At 41.7% G+C, this 27426-nt stretch overlaps 1 protein-coding gene across 3 annotated transcripts in view; it reads right to left on the bottom strand.

Moving 5' to 3' along the window:
- Positions 1-27426, bottom strand: part of ube2f (ubiquitin-conjugating enzyme E2F (putative)) — a 103413-nt gene that overhangs the window by 27593 nt on the left and 48394 nt on the right. For all 3 annotated transcript variants that reach the window (XM_034110077.1, XM_034110078.2, XM_071206989.1), the window contains 2 exons: positions 20410-20442; positions 18484-18546 (listed from right to left, as the gene is read on the bottom strand). In XM_034110077.1, coding sequence (XP_033965968.1) covers positions 18484-18546; positions 20410-20442 — 96 coding nt within the window. The remainder of the gene's footprint in view (positions 1-18483; positions 18547-20409; positions 20443-27426) is intronic.

Here is a 27426-nt window from a genome sequence, read left to right as displayed (position 1 = left end):
AGTAACTTCCTTCCTCTTCTTACTTGAAAGTAGCAAGATATGTTTTACTTGAAGGAACCATGCAACTGCTCTTTTCAGTTTCCTCCAATCAGAGTAGTGATGCACTAGCTTGCTTGTGCCATTTAGGTCAGTTGCAATGTTTGGGTTCACATTGAATTTGTCCTTCTTCACCTCTGGATCATCAGGATAACTGTCATTGACCATTTTAAGTGCATCCGGAAACTCAGGCCATTTGTCCTCAGGTTTTTTCAGAAACAATGGACCATTTATCCAAGTCTCACATTTCAAGAACGATTCTGCTGCCAATCCCCGAGATGCATAATCTGCTGGATTCAGTTTAGTGTTGATGTATTTCCACTGTGATGTTGCTGTTGCTTCTCTGATCAGGCTTATTCTGTTGGCTACAAAAGTCTGAAACCTTAGCGTTTCATTCATGATGTATCTCAGAACAGATGTACTGTCAGTCCAGAAGACAGATTTGCATAATGGGATTTGCAGCTCGGTTCTGATCATCTTGTCCATGCGTACTGCCAGTACTGCTGCTGTGAGCTCCAATCTTGGGATAGTGACTTTTTTCAGAGGCACGACACGTGACTTTCCTGACATGAAGGATATGTGAATGTCTTCATCTGCATTTGTCATTTTAAGGTAGGTGACAACACCGTATCCAATCTCGCTTGCATCACTGAAATGGTCCAATTGTGCAGATTTAATTTGTCCATAATTATTTGGTTTGATACATCGATCAATCTTGAAGCTTTCTATCTGCTTTAATCCCATGAGCCATCTTTGCCACTGTTTCTTGAGAGCCTCCGGGATTTCTTCGTCCCAGCCAAAATTGAGTTTACACAACTCTTGCTCATGCTTTGCAGTGAGGATAAATGGTGAAAGAAATCCAAGTGGGTCATACACAGAGCAGACTGTTGAAAGGATGCTTCTCCTTGTGGCTGGTTGATATTTTAAGCAGACTTGAAACTTGAAAACATCTTCCTCCACATGCCACTGTATCCCTAGGGCTCTTTCTATTGGAACATTGTATTGGGTCTCTAAGTCCAGGTTTTTTACCTCTTTGGGTTTGTCACTCTTTAGGATGGAGGCCAGCACAGTTTTACTGTTGCTTGTCCACTTTGTCAGATTAAATCCTCCCTTTGCACAAAGATCCTTGAGCTCTTCACATAACTTCACAGCTTGATCAGCAGAAGCGACAGATTTTAAGCAGTCATCAACATAGACATTTCTTCCGACAGTGTCAACAGCTTCTGCAGAGAAATCATCTTTGTTGTCTTCAGCGGTTTTAGTGAGAGCATAGGTTGCACAACTTGCTGATGAAGTGGCACCAAATAGATGTACTGTCATCCTGTACTCGGCGAGAGGTAAACTGACATCTTCTCCTGGCCACCAAAGAAAGCGAAGATAATCTTGATCGGCAGGAGCCACCTTTACCTGAAGAGACATCCCCTCGACATCAGCCATGAAAGCTATCTGTTCTTGTCTCAATCGAATGAGCACACCAAGTAGCGTGTTGGTAAGATTGGGACCCTGAATAAGCTTGTCATTTAATGAATATCCTTGATAAAATGCGGAACAATCGAACACTACACAAATCTTGCCCTTCTTTGGGTGATGAACCCCATGATGTGGTATGTACCACACCTTTCCACTCTCAGGTTTGAGCTGCTCTTGGGGCAGTGGCTGAGCGTGACCTTTTTACAATGACAACCTCCAAGAATGTTTTATATTCATCATGGAAAACTTTGTTCCTTTTGAATTTCCTTTTTTAATGATTCTGCTATCTGCTCTGCAAGTTTGCGATTGTTTGGCATCATGATATTATTCTGTTTAAATGGAAGTTCAAGCTGATAATGTCCATCTTTGATTTGAGCTGAATCTGACATGATCTTTAAAAATAGTTTGTCTTCAACTGACATCTCTTTCTTCTCATCACAACCTTTATCTGGAAAGTCATGATTGTATTGCTGCACCAGCAGCTCACCTAAATATGTCACTAATATCCGATTAACAACAGCACATGAAGTATTCTCAGATTCAGTGGTTTCCTGATTCAGTCCATTCACAACCCAACCTAGGACTGTCTTAACAGCAAAGGGTCCTCCATTTTGACTGTTTATTATTTTCCACGGCTCCATTAGCTTTGGTGCATTTGTTCCTATAAGCAACCCGATTTCACAATCCAATTCAGGCAACTTAATCTCTCTTAGATATTTCCATTTATTTATGGTCTCTTGAGTGGGAATGTGCTCTTTTCCAACAGGAATTTCCTCATGTGTATACTTTAGGCAGCTGATAAAAATCATTGCCTTCGATGCAATTCACTTCAAGACCTTTGACAAAGGAAGTGTCAAGGATTTTTGTTCTCTTGGCTTTGGCATGCAAATATTGTTGAAGGGCTTCAGTACAAAAACTTGCAGTGCTTCCCTGATCCATAAATGTGTAAGTCTGCACAGTCTGGTTCGAGTTTGACAACTTTATTTGAACTGGGATAATTGGTAGGGTTTGTTGACCACCGGCCCCAGTGTGGTTTCTGCCATTTAAAGAGACTAATGCGCTGCTTACAGAAGCTGCTTGGGTGTATTTATCAGAGTTGTCTTTTTGTGCAATCCTTTTCTGTGTAGATGTGCAATATTGTTGGATGTTTCATTGAACAAACTTCACATTTCATTCATTTCTGACAGTCTTTGCTTAGATGTCCTTTCGTTAGACAGCCAAAGCAAATTCCTTATGCTTTTAAGCAGTCGATCTTTTCATTGTGAGATGTTTTGTTCATCTTACATGTTTCAGAGGTGTGTTCTCCTGCACAAAATACACAGCGCTTCTGAACAGTAATGCCTTTATGGTCTGATTTGATGTTTTGGAAAGGTTTTTGCTCCTCATTTACTCCTGGGCTTGTCACAGTAACAAAACTACTCCCCTTATAACCATGAGCAGGCTTATTGCTGGGTGATTTGTACACTTTAATATACCTTTTTGGCATGACATCCTGTATGTCTCTAAACATGGGGTCTGATACAATGCGTGCATGCTTTTCAATGAAGTCGACCAATATTGGAAACTTTGCTCTTGTCTTATTGTGTTCATAATATGCATATGCAGTTGTTCTCCACTTTTCCCTAAGTTTAAATGGGAGTTTTATGATCACATTTCTCATGTTTGATGTGCTATTCATTTCATCCAAAAACTCAACATCTTCCATTGTGTTGCAATATCCACGAAGAAAGATAGCATAAGAATGCAGTGCTTTTCTATCTTCACTCTTGATGGCATTCCAGTTCAACATTTTGTCCAGACAAGCTGCTGCGATTAAGAGTTGATGTCCATAGTTCTCTTGGAGCAGCCTTTTTTAGAATCCATGTATTGGCAACTTTTGACCAAGTCTTTAGCTTGGCCTTCTGTATACTGCTCTAGAAAGAACAGCCTGTCTTTGTAATTGTCAGTTTTATCTTCTATTGTATGTTCGAACATTCTGATGAATGAAAGGTACTGTAATGGATCTCCTTTAAAGATGGGTATTTCTCTGGATGGGAGTAATGTTAAGCGTTGCTCCTTCATTAGCATTTCAGTGATTTTGTTTTGCCGCTGCATTACTTGAATAAAGTCATTGCTTTCTGTGCGAGAGCTTTGTCTGACTTGGATGGAGTGATGCTGCTGTGCTGATGCTGCTGTCCTTGTTGTTGGCCCTGGTTGGAATACTTGGACATGACCACTAGGGGCTGCATGATTTGAGTTCATTGAATTTGAGCAGATGAAACTCTTTTTATTATCCTTCTCCACAGCTTTTCCTTGGTTCTCTTCATCCTGGAAATCATCATTTTCATTTGGCTGACCCATGTCATACTGCTCCTCTCCCACACAAGCGTCAGGATCAGAGTCATCATCCTCAGAAGCTTCCAATGTTTTAATTTTGGCTGTTGCGGCATCAATATCAGTTTGAAGCTCAAGCTTGACCATTTTAGCTCTGATATTGGCCTTCATTGCTTCCAGGTCAGCTTCTTGTTCTTGAGTGTTTCTGTGATAAGGCAGCAGCGCGTGATCTGAGCGCAGCTCTTTCTGCCTCTGCCTTTCTTCTTACTGATGAAGCTGTTGAAGATTTATTGCTGCCACTAGAACTTTTACCTTGTTTGCTTATCATGCCCACTGATATTGCTTTATGTGGACTTGACATATGTGCAGTATATGAGCCATGGTCAGAAGGAGGCACATGCTCAAAGGAGGCAGCTCTCGCTAACCATTTCTTCATCACATCTTGAAACTCATTGAAATATGCAATTTTTGGGAGATACCAGTCAACATGATCACTTTCTTGTTCTTGCTCCGACAGCATTTCTTGCACTGAGTAATGTGAGTTTGAAAACTCTTTGGAGAGTATTTGGAAAACCCCACGACAACCTTGCATCTCAATGATATTCCCATAATCAATCATGAGTGAATCAATCTCATTTTTTTCCCTTGAGACTTGACCCAATGTCACTCTCCTTTTTTTAATTAACTGCACCAGCTTATCTTCTAAAGCCTTTTCTGTAGGTCTTATTGTTCTTTTTGGTCTGACGTCAGCATTTTCCACGGGCACTTCACGTTCATTCCCGTTTGGGTCCATAGGACTTTCATTCATTTCCACATTTTCCTTTTCAGCCATTGTTATGCTTTATTGTCATTAAACATCCACTTGTAAACAGCTGTCCTTATTTTAATGTTGCGCTTTGTTAGTGTGCGGCTTGGATCCGCGGCAGTAAGCCAGATAGACAAACTTATTAAAGCGCTTTTCAAGATGCGCTCCTTGAGTTACGTTCCACACTTTATTCATAAGTGAATTTATTCCACTTCCAGCATTAGATTATACTGTATTGCAACATCCACAACATGCGGCACAAGCCTTTTTCCACAGAAATCCACGTTGTTACAATCCAGAAAGTCAATGCGGTCCTTCCTTGTTCACTATGAAGTCCGTGATTTGTAAACTCACGATTCACATCCGCTCGTATCCATTCATTTCCAAGAGTATTTCATACATTATAATAATATGGTGGCAACCATTTAATTCCACACGGATTTGTCCGTCACGAGAGTTTTTAACAATGTCGTGGCTTCCTTCCTTGTTTTTCCACCATGCCACTAGATGCCTTAAACAGACAGTTCTAACTAGTTTCTTTCCTTAAATTACTCACAGTTTGAAGTGTTGCTTGGCCTCCAATGGTTTGGAACAGGGGTACTCAAACACAAATCTTAAAAGGTCCAAAATAAATGTTTCAATAATACAAAGGTCCGTTTATTACGGTCATTCAAACTTTTAAACAATTGCAAAAAGATTCTTAACACGAGGTTGCAAAAACAGAAATAATCTGTATGCACCAGTTTTCATTGTTATTGTGTCTGTGATTGACCCCTCAGAGTCAGTGTAAGAGCTGCACAGTTATGAATAAAGGCAGCTGCACGCTCTTTCATTCATCATTCCCATTATTGCTTTATAAATGTCTTGCGCCCCCCCCCCTGTGCGTCCACTGAGGTTCGTGAGGCCCAACACATCTTCAACAAACTCCCCCTTTGCCTCATCATAAAAACTCACAAACACCAGCAACTGAACATTGTCAGTGGTGTCAGTGGACTCACCCACAGCTAAGGAAATGCACTGTGCATTTTTTATTCCATCACAAAGCTGATGAATCAAATCACCAGCCATTATTTATGTTCTTCTGGTTGCTGTGGAATCTGAGAGGGGGATTTGCTTGATTTGACCTGTTATTTCCTCTTTTTGTTTGCCTTCAACATGGTCTCCATCACTTCAGTCATGCATTCTTTTATACTTCAGCTATTATGCAGTGGAATGCCCTTACCTACAGGCCTAGTTAAATCAAAGTGGTTACTTCTTTTTGGCTGGGCAGTGTAGTTTTACACACCGTCTTATTTGACTTTCTCAGGACTTAAAACAGTTTTTTGGGGGCAGACCCCCTCAAAGCAAAAAATATATTTACACACGTAAGGTCATCATCTTAACAGTTTTGTATGCTCATCCGTGAGCAGAGCATCACGTTAACATGTCTATTACAGCTGAATGCGGCGATTACCATCTTGTTCAGCAAAACGCCTCACAAACGTATTAAGATCAACAGCTTTCGTGCGTTTTGATTCAATGCTGAGTACAGCCAAACTGACAGTCTCTTCTCTGTCAGTGTAGACCGCAAATACCTCATTCCTTCAGTGCTTGGGTCCGAATGCTTCTCGTTTTGCGCCGTCGCGTTCAAATGAAATCGCCGCCAATCATATGTCCACGCTCGCGCCAGGACCGGGAGAGGGGTTACATGACGTGCATCTTGTGCTGCATTCACTTGCACTCAGACATTAGAGACTTTCTCTCATAAATGTCCGATGAGCCACAACTTTTCTTTCAAAACAAAGCTGCCAACTAGGGTGGCAGCTGGGGTGGCAAGGCCTATTTTTAGGGTGTCAGTTGCCACCCCGGTAGGTGAAACTAGGCTACTAGCTACAGTACAGATGGAACTAGATTAGTCTATGGACATAGCGGATCATTTTGACTTGTTGCGTTGTGGCGATGTCTCGCAGATAACACAGATAATACAGATAATACATATGAAAAGTATAATTTGCTCAGAGTCCAGAGACAGTTGTGGTTCGGTCCGGATCCGGACCGGAGTCCGGACTTTGAGGATGCCTGGTTTAGAAGATGTTGCGATGTGTTTGCTCAAAAATAAAATAACAAACTTTTGCACATGCAACAAAGAAAAATAGGCCTTTACAATATTCAAAAGAAATAGGCAAAACTCAAATAAAACAACACAACCCTAAACCTCATCTTAGGCCCAAATGTGGCGCAAATGAGCTCCGCAGCCGTTGCGAGGTTCCGGCGCTAACAGTTCATGAGCGTGCTCCCCCGCCCCCTGTCAACACTCGCGACACATGAGTGGCCAGCCTAAACAACAATAAGCGCTGCTTGGCAACCGTGTGTGGCGACAAAGTACATAGACATTTTGACAGGAGAGATTTAGTTTTGCCGGTATTCAACATATTTTATGTTGGTCATAGTCCGGTAATTATTTACACTAAGAAGAGTCCTACACAGACATGGCGTCAAAAAGGAGTAATGTGTGGAAATATTTCGACCAGGTTAGTGAGTGCGGTGTAGAGGTCAAACTATGCCAAATTAAACTTATATATACATGCTATACCTTGCTATACCCGCAACCTCCATTCCAGCTGAGAGGGTCTTCTCTACAGCTGGCCTGATTGTGAATCGCCTCCACACATGAACGCTGTAGGTTTATAGCTGTCAAACTGTGATCACCAGTTCAATACATTTGACAAATTCGACTTGGTTTCTACACTTATTTGAACATGTATGTATGTAAAAAAAATTATTGAAAAAAAATTGGGTTAAAAAAAAAATTCTGAAAAAAAACATTTTACCCAATTTCTTTTTTATAGGATGTGTACATTTCGGTTAACCGGTTAACCGTTTTTTGGGGGGTCGAATATTCAAATTCCCATCCCTACTACAGACGTCACAATTAGGTGGCCTTTCTTATCAAATCAAAATACTGGCTCTAACAGGGAAGCAGGCCTATTGTTTTTGGATATTTGTAGAGTTAGATGGTCCGTGAGTGTTTTTTTTATTGGTTAAGTGTCCCTTGGTATGAAAAAGTTTGAGAAACCACTTTGGGAACCCCTGTTCTAGACGACGTCCAACGTTTTGTGAGGTTAATTAGCCACTGTGGATGGAACAAATAAGTAACCACCCTGTTGCCTTTAGATCCTATGAGGAAATACATTGACATTTCAAAACCTTCTGATACAGAAAAAAAACTTCCTGGAAATCCATTCAGTAGTGGCCTTATTAGGGTTGCAAAGGGGCAGAACATTTCCGGAAAGTTTCCGGAAAGTTTCCACGGGAAGTTAAGAAATATTCGATGCAAAATTAAACAAAAAACATGACATTTCAACAGATTTAAAAAAAAAAAATACTTTAAGTAGAACAGAACAAGTTTTAATAATTTGAATTCAAAACTTCTCAGAGATTAAAGACAGAATTATGAGAATAATTCAGTAGAATACCTCTGCAAAAAAACAGCACTCATTTCTTGCACACTCACTTTGTCTTTCCCTCTCACACACCGACAAACTCGTTTAAAATCTAATGAGGTCGCATGGCAGCCATTATCACGCCCTGCTGGGTCCATCCCAATGCATCATGGGAAAGGCGATGCGCACAATGTCAAAGGTCAAATGTTCTACTTTAAAATGCTTTCAACTCGCCTCAACCCAGGCTCAAGTAACAACTATTACTCTGGTTCAGCAGGCTGCCGGCAGAGTTACATTAGTTTGGTCGGCAAACTCAGGATTACTGTAAGCACGGAGAACATCAGTTTCTGCAACTTTCTGACACTGTCTGATGTAACTGAATGGAAGAGAGTAAATACACAAGATACAAATGGAAAATTGTGAATAGGGGGAGTCAAAAATCAATTAGCCATGGTGTTTATCTTTTGGAAACATCTTGAAAATCTGTTTTGCTTTGGGGAAGGCTGGCATTAAACTGCTCCCCAGACAGCTTAAAGTCTATCATTGTTTATCTGGAAATTGCTGGATGTGAAGGCCTAGATAAAGTATAGCTAATGTACAGTTAAAAAATCACACAGACATAAACGCATTCAGATGTATATATATTCAGAAAGTAATCCATGTTGTTTTCCGATGAAGGAACTGAAAAATAATGTGTTTTTGTGGTCAAAAACCGATAAATTGACCGGACTTCTTTCTGCGGATTGATCTGAACCATATGGAAGCCTGATCAGAGCGTTCTTAGCTACAGTCTCTTCCTCTAGCAACCATCTGCTATTGAGAAAAAAGTAGACAACTGAATGTCCAAATTGACCAATCAGAACTGGGAATTCAACTATGCCACGTAACAAGGTGGTGCAGGGTTGATATATTTTTGAAGGCTGACACGGATGTAAGCATTGCAAGGGCTCCCTCGGGCAAAAGTACATTTTGAAATATAGTAACAAAATAGGTTTTGTTATAAACACACATTTATGGTACTTTCATGTTTTGTTCAGCAGGATAATCGCAAAATATAACCAACAATGTTATAACAATTGGAGGGTTAATGCAATCGCCACAAGTAAATAGCTAATATTAGGCTATAAACAAACTATATGACTTTAAAACTCCACCGCTAAGCTAAATACTGACTCAAGTTAGACATGTTGAAGTTTACTCGTTTCCTTTTTGTCCCTTGTTTGCAACCATCGTTTTAAAGACACGTAAAAGCTACAGGCAATCACAAGTGGGTTATTATTTTCTATTTTTGGGGGGAAATCTTGTAAGCTTTTTGTTGTGCGTAGACGGCTCTGCTAAGATTGTTCCCTAGTTTAGGTTTCATGTGTGTTTAGATAGGTTCCTGTTTTATTTTGATAGTCTTGTCTACCCTCATGTGTCTAAAGTACGTTTCCTGCCTTGTCTGTTTTCCCACGGTTGTGATTGTCTAATTGTCTTCACCTGGTGTTGTCTGTCTAGTATATATAGTTCTCGTCTTCCCCTGTCTCGTTGCCAGATTGTCTTGTGTGTTCCAAGCCTTCCAGCGTAAGATCCTTTTGTCATTGTCCATAGAGTTATCGTCCATAGAGTTAGATTAGTGTATTAGTAGTTTTTGTTTTGTTGTTTTATGTATTCAGTGTGTTATGACCTGTCTACATTAAAACACTTTATTTTGATACTTTGTTTGTCTCTGCATCGTGCATTTGATTCCACGCCCTTGTACAGCCCTAACAGTACAATCTGGCCAAAACATGGAATTAGCAGATGCAGAACCAGTTAAAACAGCGATACGACTTCAGGGCGAACGTCTACACCAGGGGTGGCCAACCTCGCATGCGGCTCTCTTTGCCTAGTTTCATGCGGCTCTTCAGTTCATATCGAATTGTGTGAGTTTGGGGGAGAGACACTGACTCCTGACAAGTGTTGCACAGTGTACCGATACTTGAAAGATACCGCGATACCCTGCCGTTAAAAACTTTACGATTCCTCCATTTCATTAGTATCGGTACTTTAAGAATGACTGGGAAAAGTACTCCGGTGAGAAAGCTCCGTTTTACTAAGAGCCGTGTTCAGCGCTCTGCTTCCACTCCCTGCACTGCAGCCATGCCTGCAGTCCCGCCCCTCTCAAGCACGCTCAAGTGCCTCCCCTCTCTCGTGTACGCGTTAGCTGCCAGAGCATGTGAGAAAACGAGAAGCATGACTGCAAGTGGGAGTGCAACTGCCGCTGCGCCTCAGCTTGTTGACAAAAAAGACGCCAGAAGCTACATTTGGATGTATTTTAGCTATATCTCTGACAGTGAGGGCAAGCCTACAGACACCACGAGGCCTGTCTGTAAGAAATGTATTAATTTTATTTAATACGAATTCTTGTCATTTATTTTATTTATTGTTCTAATTGTTTAAAAGTTTGTGTTATGGTTATGGTGTGAAATAAAGCACAATAATTACATTTAAGACTCTCCAGAAAAACGCGATTCTGCGATCGCAGAAATTACCGCATAATCAGCAAAATGGCGCATATTTTTAAAAAGCCGCATATTTATCAAAAGGCCGCATAATCCCCGCAATTTTCCACACAAAGTTGAAAAAAAAGAAGTTAACTCGTCTTGACGTGAAGTGATGACGATGCGCGACGTCATCAGCTCGCGCATCACAGAAGGTAAACAACACCGTAGAGTGAACGTGTGGAGCTCACACGAGAGTTTCTCTTCACCAAGATGAAAAAATCTAATCCATCTCATTTACCGACGAACATTTCTGCTAAAGACCGGGCAAAGCAGTACCCCGATGTCTGGGGGGAAACTATTCTGCACCCGGTGCAACTGTGTTGGAGCATAAGAGAACATCGACGGTGACGACCCACTTTGATTCATTCAAACATTCGAACATGCTTTCTGCTGCTGCGGACAAGAAAGCCAAACAGCTCACGTTCACCGAGGCATCGACCTCCAAAACCCTTTCGAGGGCTACACGAAACGAAGTGAGTAGCCTACAAGACTGAAGCTGGTCAGATAACGAACGAGTAAATGAAAACAGAATGAGGCGGAGAAGTGTGTGTGTGTGAGAGAGAGAGTGTGATTAAAATAGCCCAATTGCTTTTACAATAAATAAACATTGAATGTGTTTAATTGAATAGTAAAGGGGTTTAACGTTAGTGGCAGGTTGTGTGTGAGAGAGAATAAATAAATAAGACAGCCCAATATTTATTTTTTCCGCATATTTTGCAACTTTCAGCATATTTCACAACTCCCCGCAATTTCACCGCATAAAATCACATAAAACCCCGCATGTTTGATCGCATAATCAAGGATTTTAGCCCGCATAATCAAGGATTTTAGCCCGCGTTTTTCTGGAGGGTCTATAAGACTGTTTCCCTTTTTTTAAGAAAAGTATCGAAAAATAATCGGAATCGCAACTCTTGACTTGGTATCGAAACCGAAATGTTGGTATCGGGACAACACTAGCTACTCCTGACAGTTAAACCTGATATTTAGTAGGTCTGTTAAGTATTGAATGCTGATAATTCTGACGTAATTTGGCCGGTCAAAGTTGTTTGGGCTCGGATAAAATCGCTCCGTTACTTTCGTCCCGGCTCTCCCTACATGTGTATGTGTAGTGTCAGGTGTCAGTATGAGAGGATGACAGCGCGTCTAATTTTGATGTGGCCCAAGAACCAATCACAATAATACCTGCGATGCAGTGAACCAATCACCTTTGAGGGGGGGAAACCTATCGTTGATTTAACACTATCCAGTGTTTCCCCTACCATTGTCTTGGAGGGGGGGTGCGCCCCGCCAACGGAGCCCCGCGTCCCCCCCTGAAATTCAAGGTGTTTAAAAAATATATATAATTTTTTTTTTTAAATATATATATAGCACCAAATTGAAAATAATCTAATAATATCTACTGTCACTTTTCACATTGAACATGTGATCTTTTATTAAATAAACTAAACGCTTTCATTTTAAGTTGTGAGTTTAGTGTTTTTGACCCGAAGAAACACTGATGCACTAATCAATAACAATAATCCACAGCTCCTCTCTCTGCTCCAGAGGATTTAAAAAATATATATCCCTATGCCACAAAAATGCATCAGTGACGTGGTTGAAATCTTGTCTCCAGAAAACAAAAAACCGAAACAAGCGGTATCAATGACTGTGTGTCTGATGTGGCTCTTTGCAGTAACAGAGAAGAAATGTGGCTCTTAACCTCTGACTGGTTGGCCACCCCTGGTCTACACCATCATGAGGAGAAGTTCTCTGTCATACACCAGGCATTGAGGGACCTGGTGGAGCAGCAACATGGACTCCAAGCCTCGGTCAACACCCAAATCAGCGACATGGCAGAGGCGGTGCATCGTGTGCTGGCACACCTGGACGCCGGTGCCACTGCTCCGGCATTACCTGATGCTGCGGCTCATCCTCAACAGCTGGCAGCCCCTCCTAATACAGCGGCGCCGCTTCCTGGATCTCATGCTGTCCCGTTGCCTCGCTTGGCCCCTCCAGATAAGTTTTCCGGAGATTCCAATGACTGTAGATCCTTTCTGACTCAGTGTGATCTACACTTTAAGTTAATGCCCTACATATATAGCTCTGATTATGCTCAGATTGCATTTATCATTTCTCATCTGTCCGGCCGTGCGGCTGCATGGGCTACGGCGGAGTGGGAGAAAAATTCTGCAACTTGCAACTCTGTCTCTCAGTTCATCAACTCGTTTAAAAGAGTGTTTGCACATCACACACCAGCTGTAGAGAGCGCGCAGAATTTGACATACATCCAGCAAAATCAACGCCAAGTGGCGGATTATGCAATTGAGTTCCGCACTATGGCTATTGATTGCGATTGGAATGATTCAGCGTTAAGGGACATATTTCGGAACGGACTATCAGAGAAAATTAAGGATCATGTATTGCTTATGGATCCTCCCACAGACTTAGAAAGTATGGTAGCGGCTGCTATTAAGATTGACAATCGCATCTGTGAGAGAGATAGAGAAAGAAAGAAGACTGCCGTTTCTTCCAGCGGAACCAGAGGGTTCTCAACAGCTGTTCATCCTGTCCGGAGGACATCATTCGGCTCGCCACCTGCTTCAGAGGCCACAGCGCCCCCCATTGACTCGGAGGAGCTGATGCAGCTCGGCAGGGCCATAATCTCACCGGAGGAACGACGACGTCGCCGCCTAGTGCGGTCAACAGGGGCATCAACAAGCCATGTGTCCAGTAAAAGAACAGGCTCGCCGGTGAAAGGGTACTACTACTACTGGTGAGCCAATCTGACTTTTTTGACTTCCCTCCACGCACATTAACTCAAGTTATGCTATGTGAAGGTAATCAGGTTATTGAACAGGGGGCACTTGTAGATTCTGGAGCCAATGAGAGTTTTTTGGATAAAGAGCTAGCTCTTAGGTCTAACCTGACGTTGACGCCATTACCTTCGCCGTTAAAAGTGAACGCGTTAGATGGGCGCCTACTATTCCCAGTGACTCATTGCACCACACCTGTAAAAATGACAATCAATGACACTCATGTTGAGAACATAGTTTTTCATGTGTTTAAATCAGCTCAACACCCGATCATTTTAGGTTACCCTTGGTTACTTTTGCACAATCCTGTCATTGATTGGCGGTCAGGGAAAGTACAAGAGTGGGGAATGTTGTGTAAACAGAAGTGTGTACATAATCAGAGTAAGTTGATACTGAGGAAAATCTCCACTTCTAAAGCAGACTGTCACAACGAACCTCTTTCTGACTATTTTTCTGATTACCCTGATTTATCAAAGGTCCCCACATGTTATCATGATCTAAAGGAAGTCTTTAGTAAAGCTAGGGCAAGTGCACTACCACCCCATCGGCCTTATGATTGTGCTATAGACTTGTTGCCAGGATTCACGATTCCCAAGGGCCGTCTGTACTCCCTGTCAGCTCCAGAAAAGGGGTCCATGAAGGATTACATCGACACCTCACTCAAGGCAGGACTCGTCCGACCGTCTTCCTCTCCTGCCGGAGCGGGCTTCTTCTTTGTGAAGAAAAAAGATGGTTCTCTCCGTCCCTGCATCGATTACAGTCCACTGAATGACATCACGGTAAAAAACAGATACCCCCTCCCTCTCATTGACTCTGCTTTTGACCTATTGCAGGATGCTAAAGTGTTCACAAAACTGGATTTACGCAACACTTATCATCTGGTAAGAATAAGGGAGGGGGATGAGTGGAAAACTGGATTTGATACCCCAACAGGACATTACGAGTACCTCGTAATGCCTTTCGGGTTAACTAACGCCCCAGCAGTTTTCCAGGCGCTGGTCAATGATGTACTCAGGGAGTTTTTGAACGTGTTTGTCTTTGTGTATTTGGATGACATTTTAATCTTCTCTCCTGATAAGGAGACTCATGTGCAACATGTCCACCAAGTACTACAGTGCCTACTGGATAATCACCTGTTCGTAAAAGCAGAGAAGTGTGAGTTCCATGCATCAACGGTCTCATTCCTGGCGTTCATCATTTCTCCTGGACAAATCCTGATGGACCCTGCAAAGGTCAGTGCAGTGGCAGACTGGGCCACCCCCAGAAGGTACAGCAGTTTTTGGGGTTTGCTAATTTCTACAGACGATTTATTAGGAACTTTAGCTCTGTTGCTGCTCCCCTTCATGCACTGACCTCACCAGGGGTTAACTGTGTGTGGGGCCTCAGGGCCGAGGAGGCTTTTAATGAGTTAAAAATAAGGTTTACCACAGCTCCCATACTGACTGTTCCTGATCCTGAACGACAGTTTGTTGTAGAGGTGGATGCCTCCAATGATGGGGTGGGGGCCATTCTCTCACAGAGAGCGGCTGGGGATCATAAGATGCATCCTTGTGCCTTTTTGTCTCGCAAACTATCTCCCGCAGAGAGAAACTACGACGTCGGAAACCGAGAGCTGTTGGCAGTCAAGATGGCTCTGAAGGAGTGGAGGCACTGGCTACTGGCTTGAGGGGGCGCCACAGCCGTTCTTGGTTTGGACCGACCACAAGAACCTTCAATACATCTGCAAAGCTAAGAGGTTGAACTCACGCCAGGCGGCAACTTTTTTTTAACCGTTTTGACTTTACATTGTCTTTCAGACCTGGGTCCAAGAATGGCAAACCTGACGTCCTCTCACGCCTCCATGACCCAGAGCCCATGGCCAAGGATCCAGAGCCAATCCTTCCACTCTCCCGTGTGGTTGGGGTGGTGACATGGCCTATAGTAGATCAGGTGAAACGTGTCAATGGTGAGGGGCCGAAACCTAGTGACTGTCCATTGGACAGGCTATTCGTGCCTGAATCCATGCAGTCACAGGTTATTCATTGGTCTCACACATTACTGCTCACTTGTCATCCAGGGGTCAAGCGGACCGTATTCGTTGTTCGACAGAGATTTTGGTGGCCTTCCTTGGTTAAGGATGTATCCGAATATGTGGCTGCCTGTGTAGTTTGTGCCAGGAAGAAGACTTCATCAAAATCACAGATGGGACTGCTGCAGCCTCTCCCCGTTCCCAGCAGGCCCTGGTCTGACATTTCGTTGGATTTTGTCACAGGTCTTCCTCCATCCAAGGGTAACACCACTGTCCTCACTGTAGTGGACAGGTTATCTAAGATGGTCCATTTTATTGCCATGCCAAAGTTGCCGTCAGCTAAAGAGACTGCTCAGGCGTTATTGACTCATGTTGTCCGTATTCATGGTATTCCCAGAGACATTGTGTCGGATCGAGGTCCTCAGTTTTCCTCCAGGTTCTGGAAGGAGTTTTGCACGCTCCTGGGAGCGTCCGTCAGCCTCACCTCAGGTTATCATCCCCAGTCCAACGGACAGACGGAACGGCTGAATCAGGAGCTGGAAACGTGCCTGCGCTGCCTGGTTTCTCAGAACCCTGCAACCTGGAGCGAGCATCTGAAATGGGTGGAGTATGCACGCAACTCTTTGCCCACCTCTGCTACCGGTCTGTCTCCCTTTCACTGTGTCTTTGGCTATCAGCCTCCTCTATTCTCAGAAACTGAGAAGGAGGTGGTGGTGCCATCTGCTCACGCCTTAGTCAGAAGATGCCACCGTGTCTGGGCTGCAGCTCGTCGGGTCCTCCTGAGGAATTCGGCTCGGATGAAGACGGTGGCGGATTAACGGCGGCGGGCGGCACCTACATACAGACCGGGGCAGCGGGTGTGGTTGTCCACAAAGGATCTGCCACTCAGGGTCTTGTCAAAGAAGCTTGCTCCAAGATTTGTGGGTCCATTTCCTGTCACTAAAATAATCAATGCTGTATCTGTCCGTCTCCGTCTGCCCAGGTCACTACGGGTTCATCCAACGTTCCATGCTAAGATTGTTCCCTAGTTTAGGTTTCATGTTATGTGTTTAGGTAGGTTCCGGTTTTATTTTTGATAGTCTTGTCTACCCTCATGTGTCTAAAGTACGTTTCCTGCCTTGTCTGTTTTCCCACGGTTGTGATTGTCTAATTGTCTTCACCTGGTGTTGTCGGTCTAGTATATATAGTTCTCGTCTTCCCCTGTCTCGTTGCCAGATTGTCTTGTGTGTTCCAAGCCTTCCAGCGTAAGATCCTTTTGTCATTGTCCATAGAGTTATCGTCCATATAGTTAGATTAGTGCAGTGATTCTCAAAGTGCGGGGCGCGCCCCCCTTGGGGGGCGCAGAGGCATGCCAGGGGGGGCGCGAGAGACCAGGAGGAAAAATGGTTATATAAAAAAAAAAAAAAAAATCATAATTTTTTTAATTATTGATTCGAAAATAATATGATGCAGTACAGTACTATTACGTCTGGGTCTCTCTGTTTCATTAAAGCTCGGCTCTGTGTGTGTGGAACAAGCCATTTTGTGTGCGCGAGCGAGAGAGAGAGCACACCGGTACCGGAGATCGTTGTTGTTAGCTTCTGGTGCTAGCGGATATAACGGATATAAGGAGTTTTTTCAACAACAAAGTGGAGGAGAGTCCTCTCCTGTCAGACTGAGAGACTCAGTGAGCTAAAGGACTCTCTCAGTGTTATCTCAGTGGGTCTCAAACGTTTTGGTCAGCATTAATGTAAACAATTATTTCCGAGGCACACATTTATATGATCATTATAGTTATAAAAAAATAAGAGAATAAATGAAAAACAGCTATGACATACTATATGACAGCAAAACAAGAATAAAGTTTAAAAGGGTGATTTGTAAAATATCCATAAAGAAAAAGTAAATCTGTTTACAGTTCTGTTTCATATGGGTGTTGAGAGATGTATCCATAGGTCTCTTCATTTTGCTCTCAAAGTGCACCAGATTAATGCTTTTAACTTCAATATTTAAAAATAAATCTTGCCGGGGGAGCTTGCCCCGGACCCCCCTATGTGAGGTCCACACACTACCTATACAAATAGCACTTGACCCCTGCTTACACCTATATGCCGTGAGCTGATTATCAAGCCTTCGTTGTAACAGTTGCGGGAACACTGTGTATATGTGTGTGGGGAGTGTTGCAGTAGAAAATTCCACTGTAGCGACCGGTACATTAATGGGAAACCCTAAATGTTTGAGCACCCTCTATGAAACGTCAAGCTACCCGACAGCACCCCCAAAATAAGTCTCTGGCGCCACCACTGAGCCTGACTATGTGTGTTGGGGGGGCCCGACTTTTTTTTTTTCTCCAAAGGGGGGGCCTGACAGAAAAAGTTTGAGAACCACTGGATTAGTGTATTAGTAGTTTTTGTTGTGTTGCTTTATGTATTCAGTGTGTTATGACCTGTCTACACACTTTATTTTGATACTTTGTTTGTCTCTGCATCGTGCATTTGATTCCACGCCCTTGTACAGCCCTAACACTTTTGTTAACCACAGACCGTATATAAGAAGTCTAACCAGAAACTCATTTAAAATAATTTGAGTTAATCGGAGCCGGGGAGAGCACTTATTCTTCGGTTTAGAACTCATTTGTGCGCCATTTTAAAAGCACAAAAAGAAACATAATGTTAACACACAACATATACAGTATATATAAAAACATTTTTGAAGTGTGGGGGAAGTCGAGAATTTGCTTCGGCTGCTGATTTGAATATGTAGTGTGCGGTTGTGGTATACAATAAAATAGTCATGTATGGGCACCTACTTTTGTTAAAAATGTTAACTATGTTATATGCACACTATCACAGCCATTGTGTGCCTTGTCTTCATCCCACTTCACCAGATAAAAGCCCTATCCACTCAATATCACATAATTCTACCTACAAACATAAGTAGTGCGCACTGACAGCTGCAGCAGAAAATGAAGTTGTATGTGTATGCATTTGGAGACGATAAGCATATCTAAGAACTCTGAAAAGGCTTCACAAGTGAATCGGCTGCTGTCACTGGTTACGCTTAATTTATGTGTGACGCTAAAACAGAATCGGAGATGACAATCGCCCTGGATGTGTCAGTAAAGCCTCACCTTGTCTCTCAGATGATGTTCTGCTGCATCGATGTTCAAAGGGTCATCAAAGTTCAACAGGTCCTGGATAGAGAAGACGACGTGAGGACAGAAAAGTGTTATCGAGAAAAAGTTGAAGAATAGCGAGTAGGGATGTAACAATACCAAAAACTCACGGTATGATAATATCACGATAAAAAGTCCACGGTACGATATTTATCTCGATATTGAAAAATAAAGGAAAAAAAATGTGAATTTTTTTTCTTTGATAAATAATAAATCTGATTTGTACAGCATTTTAGTAGGATAGTAGTATTTTAAAGTGTCAACAATATAATAATCAGACCCTGCAATAGAATAAATCAAGTTTCACTTTAGTTTTTCTAGTAACTCAACTCTAACTCACTCACTCAGCATCATCAAGGTTATCTTTTAGGAATATGAGCATGTCCACATTTCCAGGTAGAAGCTGGGATGTTTGGGCGTTTACAATATCCCCTGCTGTGGAAAAAGCTCGCTTGCTTGGTACTGATGTTGCTGGGACAGAGAGATATGCTTTGGCCATGGGTGATAGCAGTGGGTAAAACTGTGCATTGTCTCTCCACCACTTCAAAAACAATACAGTTTTTGCCAAGAAGGTGAGGCTTATTGACAGATGACAAATTATTATTATTTAAAAAAAAAAAAAAACCGCGGTAGATTTTGTCAGTCTCACGACGGTATTGAGACGTTTATTTACCGCGATATCGCGATATTCAATATATCGTTACAGCCCTAATAGCGAGTCATGAAAGTCATTAATCATGAACGCAAAACGCTTTGTCTTCTTATTAGAGAACTTTGCATAGGTCAATAATCCTATCTGTAAGGCACATTTTGTTTCCAAAAAACCAACTGCAGAGGAAGATATTGCCCATTCAGCACTATTTGCAGTCTGCAATGTCACCCTGGATTCTGCAAGTGGGGAAAAAGAAAGCATTATAATGATGATGTTGCCGTAGAGACTGGCAAGTGGAGTGTTATTAGAGATAAAAGAAGAGGAAGGCCTGAGAGTTTGTATCCTTATTAGGAGGTGATATTTAGGGCATGACCACACATCAATGCAGATTACCATCATCATTATTATCAGAGCCAGTGATGACTTCTGGGTAAATTTGATCGATAATGGATTTATGCAAGCTTGAGGTTAGCAAAGTATGCCTATCTGGGCCAAACTAAATAATCTCATTCCTTTCAGCTGCTTATTTACGGTTGCTTTGGCATCCAAATGTTTAATTAATCAGACAAATGTCCTGTTCATTAACAAGATTGTAACATATCCTCCATTCCATTTGATATTTGAAAGCATGTTCGCAGTCATTTTCACATAATTAAATCCTTTAGCTTGTCAATATTTAAATTGTATTCTGAACGATTAAACATTTCCACATGTGGTCCTTTACCATAACTTAAAATCTGATTTGTTATCTTAATCTTCCAAATAATCTGTAATGAATCACTGTATGAATGAGCAAGAAGGGACATCCAGAACCAGCTGGGGAGGCATTTACACAACCATAATGCGTTGCTATTTCCATTACGTCTCAAAGTGTTGTTCATAATGAGAAAGACAATTTCCCTAATGTCTAAAATGATTGTATTATTTCAGGTTTAAAGAGCGACATAATCAGTGCTTGGACTCAATCATTGATTTAACCTACATACCACACTCATGTGATTCAGTTCAATACTTTGTGTCAACGATAGGGGGTTCTAATTAATACTTTCCTTTTATTTTTTAGATTTTATGGAAAACTGCATTCAAAGATATAGGTTTAACATTTATTTTTCTAAAATCTGCACAAATGATATATGTTCTGGCCATTTAACCGGTCTCTATAATATTTAGGCAGTTTATCTTTAAACAACAAATCCATGTTAATAGATTTAAAAAAATGCAAAACTTACAGTAAACAAGGAGTTCAATCCCCAGACAACGTCCTAGAAAAAAAAAGAATGAAAGAAGTATTAATAATGAATAGTATCACGGTATTACATTTAAATTCACATATATTCTTGTCACAACAGACTACTGTATATATAACAAAAGTTAGCAACAGAGTGCAAGTAAAAATATGTACTATGATATATAGTGTTTGCATATACATAAAGAATATACTAAACATTTTTACCCAAACCAAATCTATCTAAAGTAGTAGCTGATAATACCAACATTTATTTCAATTGGCTGTATAAAGCTGACGTGATACATTTTTATCTGTGTCTTATAACACGGATCCTGGAATACCCCAAAGATATGCTATGTAAAACAAAGCGAGTAAACCATCATTTGACCTTCACAATGATTTCAGAATTTCTCAGACATTTCCCTTGAGACAAAGTGGTAGCACATCGGTACAAAATATATAAGTTCAAAACCATCAAGTCCCTCTATCTTCTAGCATCAGGAGTGGAGTGCACCAGCTGGGCGTAAGCTGGGCGTAACTCTACGTCCGACGTAGAACCGAAGGTTAAGACCAAACTAAAGTTATGACTAGTGCACCACTTAGACTTAAGTCCTGTATGCGTTGCGCCCGGGTGTAACTTTTACGCCTAGTATGGAGCAGGCGTAAATCGGAAAGACAGACTAGTATCCATAGTAATGTAAAACAGGCAAGAAGGATATTAACGATGGCAGGGCGTCTTGTTTACATGTTTAACAATGAAAGGGCATTAAGAAGAGAAAGAGACGTCCGTGATCGAACAAACCCACTGGACATCTATTCAGACAGTGAACTGATAGAGAGGTTTCGTTTCGGCAGACAAGCCCTTTTTGCTTTAATCGAGGAGATCTCCCCTCAACTCCAGCACGGATCAGACCGAAACGCTGCGCTCTCCCCAACCTTGCAGGTGTTGATTGCGCTCAGATTCTACGCGAACGGGGCCTTTCAAAATACTGTGGGAGACATGATTAATGTTCATCGCACAACTGCATGTTGGGCTATAAGACAAGTTTCATTGGCCCTCCAGCACCGCCTTAGGAACTATATTCACCTACCCACACAAGAAGAAGCAGCGAAATCCAGGCAAGATTTGTTGTTAAAATCAGGTATACCTGGTATTGTCGGATGCATCGACGGTACTCATGTTCGCATTCAGGCCCCCTCTGAACATGAGTATTTGTATGTTAATAGAAAGGGTTACCATTCTATAAATGTTCAAATGTTGTGCAACTCGGACATGGGCATTGTCGACCTCGTTGCAAGAGTCCTGGGTCGACCCATGATGCTCGCATCCTGAGAGAGAGCACCCTTCAACGGGAATTTGAGGCAGGGAGAGTGAATGGTCTTCTTCTCGGAGACAGTGGATACCCTCTGAAGCGCTGGCTAATGACACCTGTCATCGCAGAGAGAACTGCACAAGAGCGCCGCTATAACGAGAAGCATACACAAACGAGGAACATTGTAGAGCGCTGCATTGGAGTGCTCAAACGTAGGTTAGTAAGACATTTTTATAATATATAAAAGGCCAGCCTTTTAATGTAGCCTAGATATAGGCTAAATTGTTTTTTGCTTTTTTTTGTAGGTTTCACTGCCTCCACAGTGAAATGCGAATGCACCCTGAGCGCGTCTGCGTGATCATTGATGCCACTGCGGTGCAGCAGAACATCTGTGTGAAAAAGAGAATCCCCCTTCCGATGCAAGGAGAATTGGTACTGGAGGCGGATGAGAACCCTGTGGCTCCTGCTGGCATCCGTGAAGATATCGGTGGACGACTTACCCGCAATCATATAATAAACAACCTATAATAGACCTATATATTTGTAATATAAACGCTGTTTTTTTGCAATTGCATTTCAATAAGCTCCCTTTGTGACCACATATTTTCATTAGGCCTATTTTATTCAAAGAACACACACAAGAACATTAAATAACAACATTTTGGAGAACTATTAAAATGAAATTGAGATAAAAACAAGTAGGCCTACAACATGATTACAGAATGGTGAACACGTTGTCTTCTTCAGTGATTAGTAGCTGATTCTTAAGAATGATTATTTGGAGTCTCAATTTCTCCTTCTCCAGCTCAATTTTTTCGTGTTCTGCTCTCAATTTGACGGTCTCCACCTCCACACGGACGATTTATTTCTCCGTCAGTTCCCGCTGTAGCTCTGACAAATCCCTCTTTCTCTTTCGGGTTGTGGCCATTTGGGAATCCCCTTGAGTCATCGCTGACGCTGTGGGTGTGGGAATTCCCTCTTCTCTGCGGTCCTCTGAGTCTGTAAAATGGTAAAATGGCGTTGCTTGGCAACAATTACTGTTTCGCGTGTATTCACGTGGACGCGCATCTTAAGACCAGGCGCAGCCACGCCCGAGACTAGTCAGGCTTGGTGCACTCGGTGTAAATTCGAATCACTAAGTCGGACGTAGCTAAGCCCGACGTTAGAGTTAAGCCCTACTTTTTTACGCCCAGCTGGTGCACTCCACTCCAGGAGCCATGGGACTCTTTAATGCAGTGGTTCCCAACCTAATTGATTAATTAATTTGAATACAAATTCAAGTTAGTAGCTATTAAAGGCATACAAAGACAGAAATGTATAATTTGTCTTTAATATAAATGTTTCTTCTGCGCGTTAAGTGTCCAAACCAGGCTTTTCTGGATAAGCGCATTTTTAAAAACATAGTCATTGTCCATGCCGGTTTCAGTTGGATTATTTGTCACAGTTGCTCCGATCAGATTTGTCTCCTCCATTTTGTAGATTATTTACGACTTTTGAATCCACATAAACACATCGGCAACATTCGGCTTACTTTGAGGATGTGTTTTAAACAGTCCAATAACCATCAAAGTCACTCCAATAGTGCTCCTTAATTACGCTTTAATCCTCCTTTAACAAAATACATCATTCATCCAGTTTGTGACAGTAGTTGTAGCATTTTGAGACTTTTAAACTTGAATTACCGCTGTTGCGCCCCCCCCTCCCCTTGTGTGTGTGTGTGCGTGGGGGGGGGCAACTTCCAACAGGAGTCATTTGGGGGGGCTCTTGGGAAAAAAGGTTGGGAACCACTGCTTTAATGTACCACTGTAACATGCACAGCAGGACTCTAAAGTACTGTACGCCTGAAAGCAGCTATAGGCATGAGAGTTCTGTGTATGAAAAAGAAAACAACAGCGACATTATAATTGTCCTTTTTATACTGTAGCTTATGACTTTCGGTATCCCAAAGGAAAAGCAAGGCTGAACATCAAGGATCTTGTCGAGTTTTAATACAATTTGTAAATGGGCAAAGTCAAAATAAATATTAACGCAAAACCTCTGTTCCAACTAAACACAGCAGTCACATAGCGATGGCTATACAAATTGTTTTGGGAAGTTTTATTTCTGCTGCAATGAACTGTGAGGTGGTTCTGTGATTAACAATTTAAAATGCATGCTCTCAGGGATTCCGTTCAATTATCTTTCGCTCATTCCATTTATTTCATTTACATAATGAAATTAGGCTTTCAACGGTTATAGAAGTAAATGAAAAAATCTCTTGCAGAGAATAGCCGACTGAATCACACAGCTACGGAGAGCAGACTGTAGATTAAAATAGAGGAAATTATTATCAGTGCACCACGATAAAAAATTGAGCTGTCCGTTTTCTGTAGCTCAAGTGGTGTATAACTCCAGGGGGCCAGAAACCAGCAATATCAGCTCTTCTATTACTTTATTCTCAGTTGTTGAAAAGTTGAAGCATCACTAGCGGCAAGAAGTACCATATGTTCACATGACAGCTCCTTTATTACAATTTTGTCTGTATATAGTGCCAGATTAACTTGTATTTTTATGAGTGTATACTAGGGCAGTGCATCTTCACTGGTCTCACGATTCGATTACGATTATCATGTCAACGATTGGATTCAATTCGATATCCCGATGCATCACGATTCATACCAATGCGTTGCATCCTCAATTTTCTATATTACTGCACATGGCTTATTTTTCATCAATGCATACATGCAGTAAATACATATGAACTCTCTTTTTATTATTTAGAAAGTGCTTCAGAAATCAATAACATAAATGTCTTGACATTAATTTATAAACCAAAATAAATGAATTGTATAGGTCTAGCCTCCCTATATGTGTGTGTGAAGTTGTTCCATCCTCAAAAACTGGCCAGCTCTGTTGGGAAGACTATGCTATAACACATATATATATATGTGCCATTAGTAGCTATGCAATATATACCTGGCTGCTATATCTCACAACTGTTACAGGATGTGTATTTTGTAAATAGCGTAATTAGGGCCTGAGCACGAAGTGTGCGAAGACCTATTGTAATGCTTAGAATTATTAGGGCCTGAGCACGAAGTGTGCGAAGACCTATTGTTATTCGTAGGATTCCTATTATTATTCCTCTGCTGGTAAATCTTGAATTAGAGGGCTTTACGACGCCATTTATGCAGCGAAATTCTGCACGGACGGCAGGGCCGGTGAAAAATTCGACAATCTGGAGTCGATGGGTTAAAAATGTCCAACATGCTCGCTAGCGCCACTTATATGTGAAAAATGTTTGAACAATTTACATAGTCGCACCGTCAGTCAGATGGACCTGAAATTGTACAAACTTATCCGGATGGACCTGCTCTGCATAAAGTCCTCTTGAACCCCTAAGCTCCGCCTACTTTGATTTTTTTTTTTATTAGCATCATGTTAAAAACAGTGAAATATTATCCTACATTTCAATTTTCTGTTTATCAACACCAATATTAGTATACAGCATCGGTGGAGGGTCACACACATTACAGCAGGAAATGAGCATGTTCAGTTAATAAATATGGCCGCCATTAATCAAAACATATTAGCAAAAAGGTGTGGCTTAGAAATAAATGCTCATAACTCATCAACAATGTATCCATTCACCACAGATTTGGGTGCATATGTTCAGTCTGTGTTGGGGAATAGCCACACCAAAGCATTTTCATTTTGGACTATAGGGGGTGCCAAAAACACCACCAATTTATAAATCAAGAACAGATGGACGAAATTAAACAATCTTTTTTTAGACATACTCAGGGGGTGACTATGAACTGACGTTTAAAGTTTCGGAACAAATGCAGAATGTGGGAGTGGCCTATAACAATTGTTTACATTGCAATAGCATAAAATGAGCTTTGTATGGAAAACTTGGGACACACGTCAAAGCCCACGACATTTTTGCGAATGTAAAAGAAAAATGTAATTTCATAACAAAAACTGCTCACTAGCGCCCCCTATTGTGTGGTCACATATATATATAGTTTCTCAGAACCACACGAATGTTGGCACAGACAATCCTCATGGAATGGCGGACATATTTTGAATGTACTTCCATTAGCCCCGCCCCCGACAAAGTTGGCCATTTTTAAAAATGTGCGTTTTTCATGCATTTTAAGGAAATGTTTGCGTACTCCTAGGGGAATGATCAGAAAAATTCCAATCCAGGACAAGTTCAGCCCCTATCCAATATCATGCTTAATTGAGAAGCCAATGGTTGCTAGCTCAATCGGGGCGGTCGTAAGCTAACAGTGAATTTACATGTCCAAATTACTCTAAACTACTCGCATATGGTTGTTCCAATATGCACAACACATTGTATACACATTGCTCTTATGATTGTGGACATATTTCAAATTGCCTTCCATTTGGCCCGGCCCTCAGAAAGTTGGCCATTTTGAAAAATATGCAGTTTCCATGCATTTTCTGCACATTTTCGCAAAGGCCTCCTAGGGAAATGGCCGGAAAATTTCCATTCCAGGACAAGTTCAGCCCATAACCAATGCGATGCTACATATTGCGAATGAATAGTCAGTCACTTGAACAGGGACCTCACAGGCTAGAAGGTACCATTTTCCAACATTTAGATGTCAGATAAGCACGCACACACACACACACACACACACACACACACACACACACACACACACACACACACACACACACACACACACACACACACACACACACACACACACACACACACACACACACACACACACACACACACACACACACACACACACACACACACACACACACACACACACACACACACACACACACACACACACACACACACACACACACACACACACACACACACACACACACACACACACACACACACACACACACACACACACACACACACGGCAATGATGTTGAGTGTTAGTCCAGCAGCTCCCTCTGCAATTACAACAGACAGATATACACTCCGTAACACACACAAACAGCTCTTAAAGCAGGGGTGGGGAACCTTTTTCCTCTCAAGGGCCATTTCAATTTTTACAATATCCTCCGAGGGCCGTATACAAGTTATTGACCTCTGCTTAAAAATACTAAAATCACAGATTCATTTAGCCTTTCTTTCATGCTGTGCAAAGAAAAAGCAACCTCTTAATCCAGATATCAGATTAATTTTTCTTTATGGATATATTACAAATCACTCCCCTTTCAAACTGTATTCTTGTTTATTAATAACAACTGTTATTTACTGTCATATAGTATTTTATACCTGTTTACTTTATTCTCTTGTTTTTTTATAACTATAATGATCATATAAAGATGTGCCTCACTGGTTGTAGAAAAAGCTTCTTATATTCGTTAGCATAGCTAGCTAACCAGATGCTAATAACAACAAAGTTATTGACGGTATGATCAGTATGACAGATGAACAGATCGCCACTGGGCTTTCAACTAAAGACACAGCCACGCAAAAACTGCGGCATGTGTACGGCTCCTTATGGGTACTGCAATTTCTGAAGTGCCGGAGCCGCGTTCTTGTGCTCTCCGTCAGAACTGCACCCCTGTCAGACGAGACATATACCACGTGATGACACGTTAGGCTCGTGTTGTGTTCAAGGACCCTGACCGTGGCCAGGAAAAACAGGCACTCGCTTGTTTAATTTTTTTGCAGTCTAGATTTCTCTAATTTTTTTCTTTTTTGCGTGTGTTTATAA

Source organism: Pseudochaenichthys georgianus, chromosome 21, assembly GCF_902827115.2.
Source record: "Pseudochaenichthys georgianus chromosome 21, fPseGeo1.2, whole genome shotgun sequence".
In the NCBI taxonomy this organism is placed as follows: domain Eukaryota; kingdom Metazoa; phylum Chordata; class Actinopteri; order Perciformes; family Channichthyidae; genus Pseudochaenichthys; species Pseudochaenichthys georgianus.
This window is presented reverse-complemented; position numbering and strand designations above follow the sequence as displayed.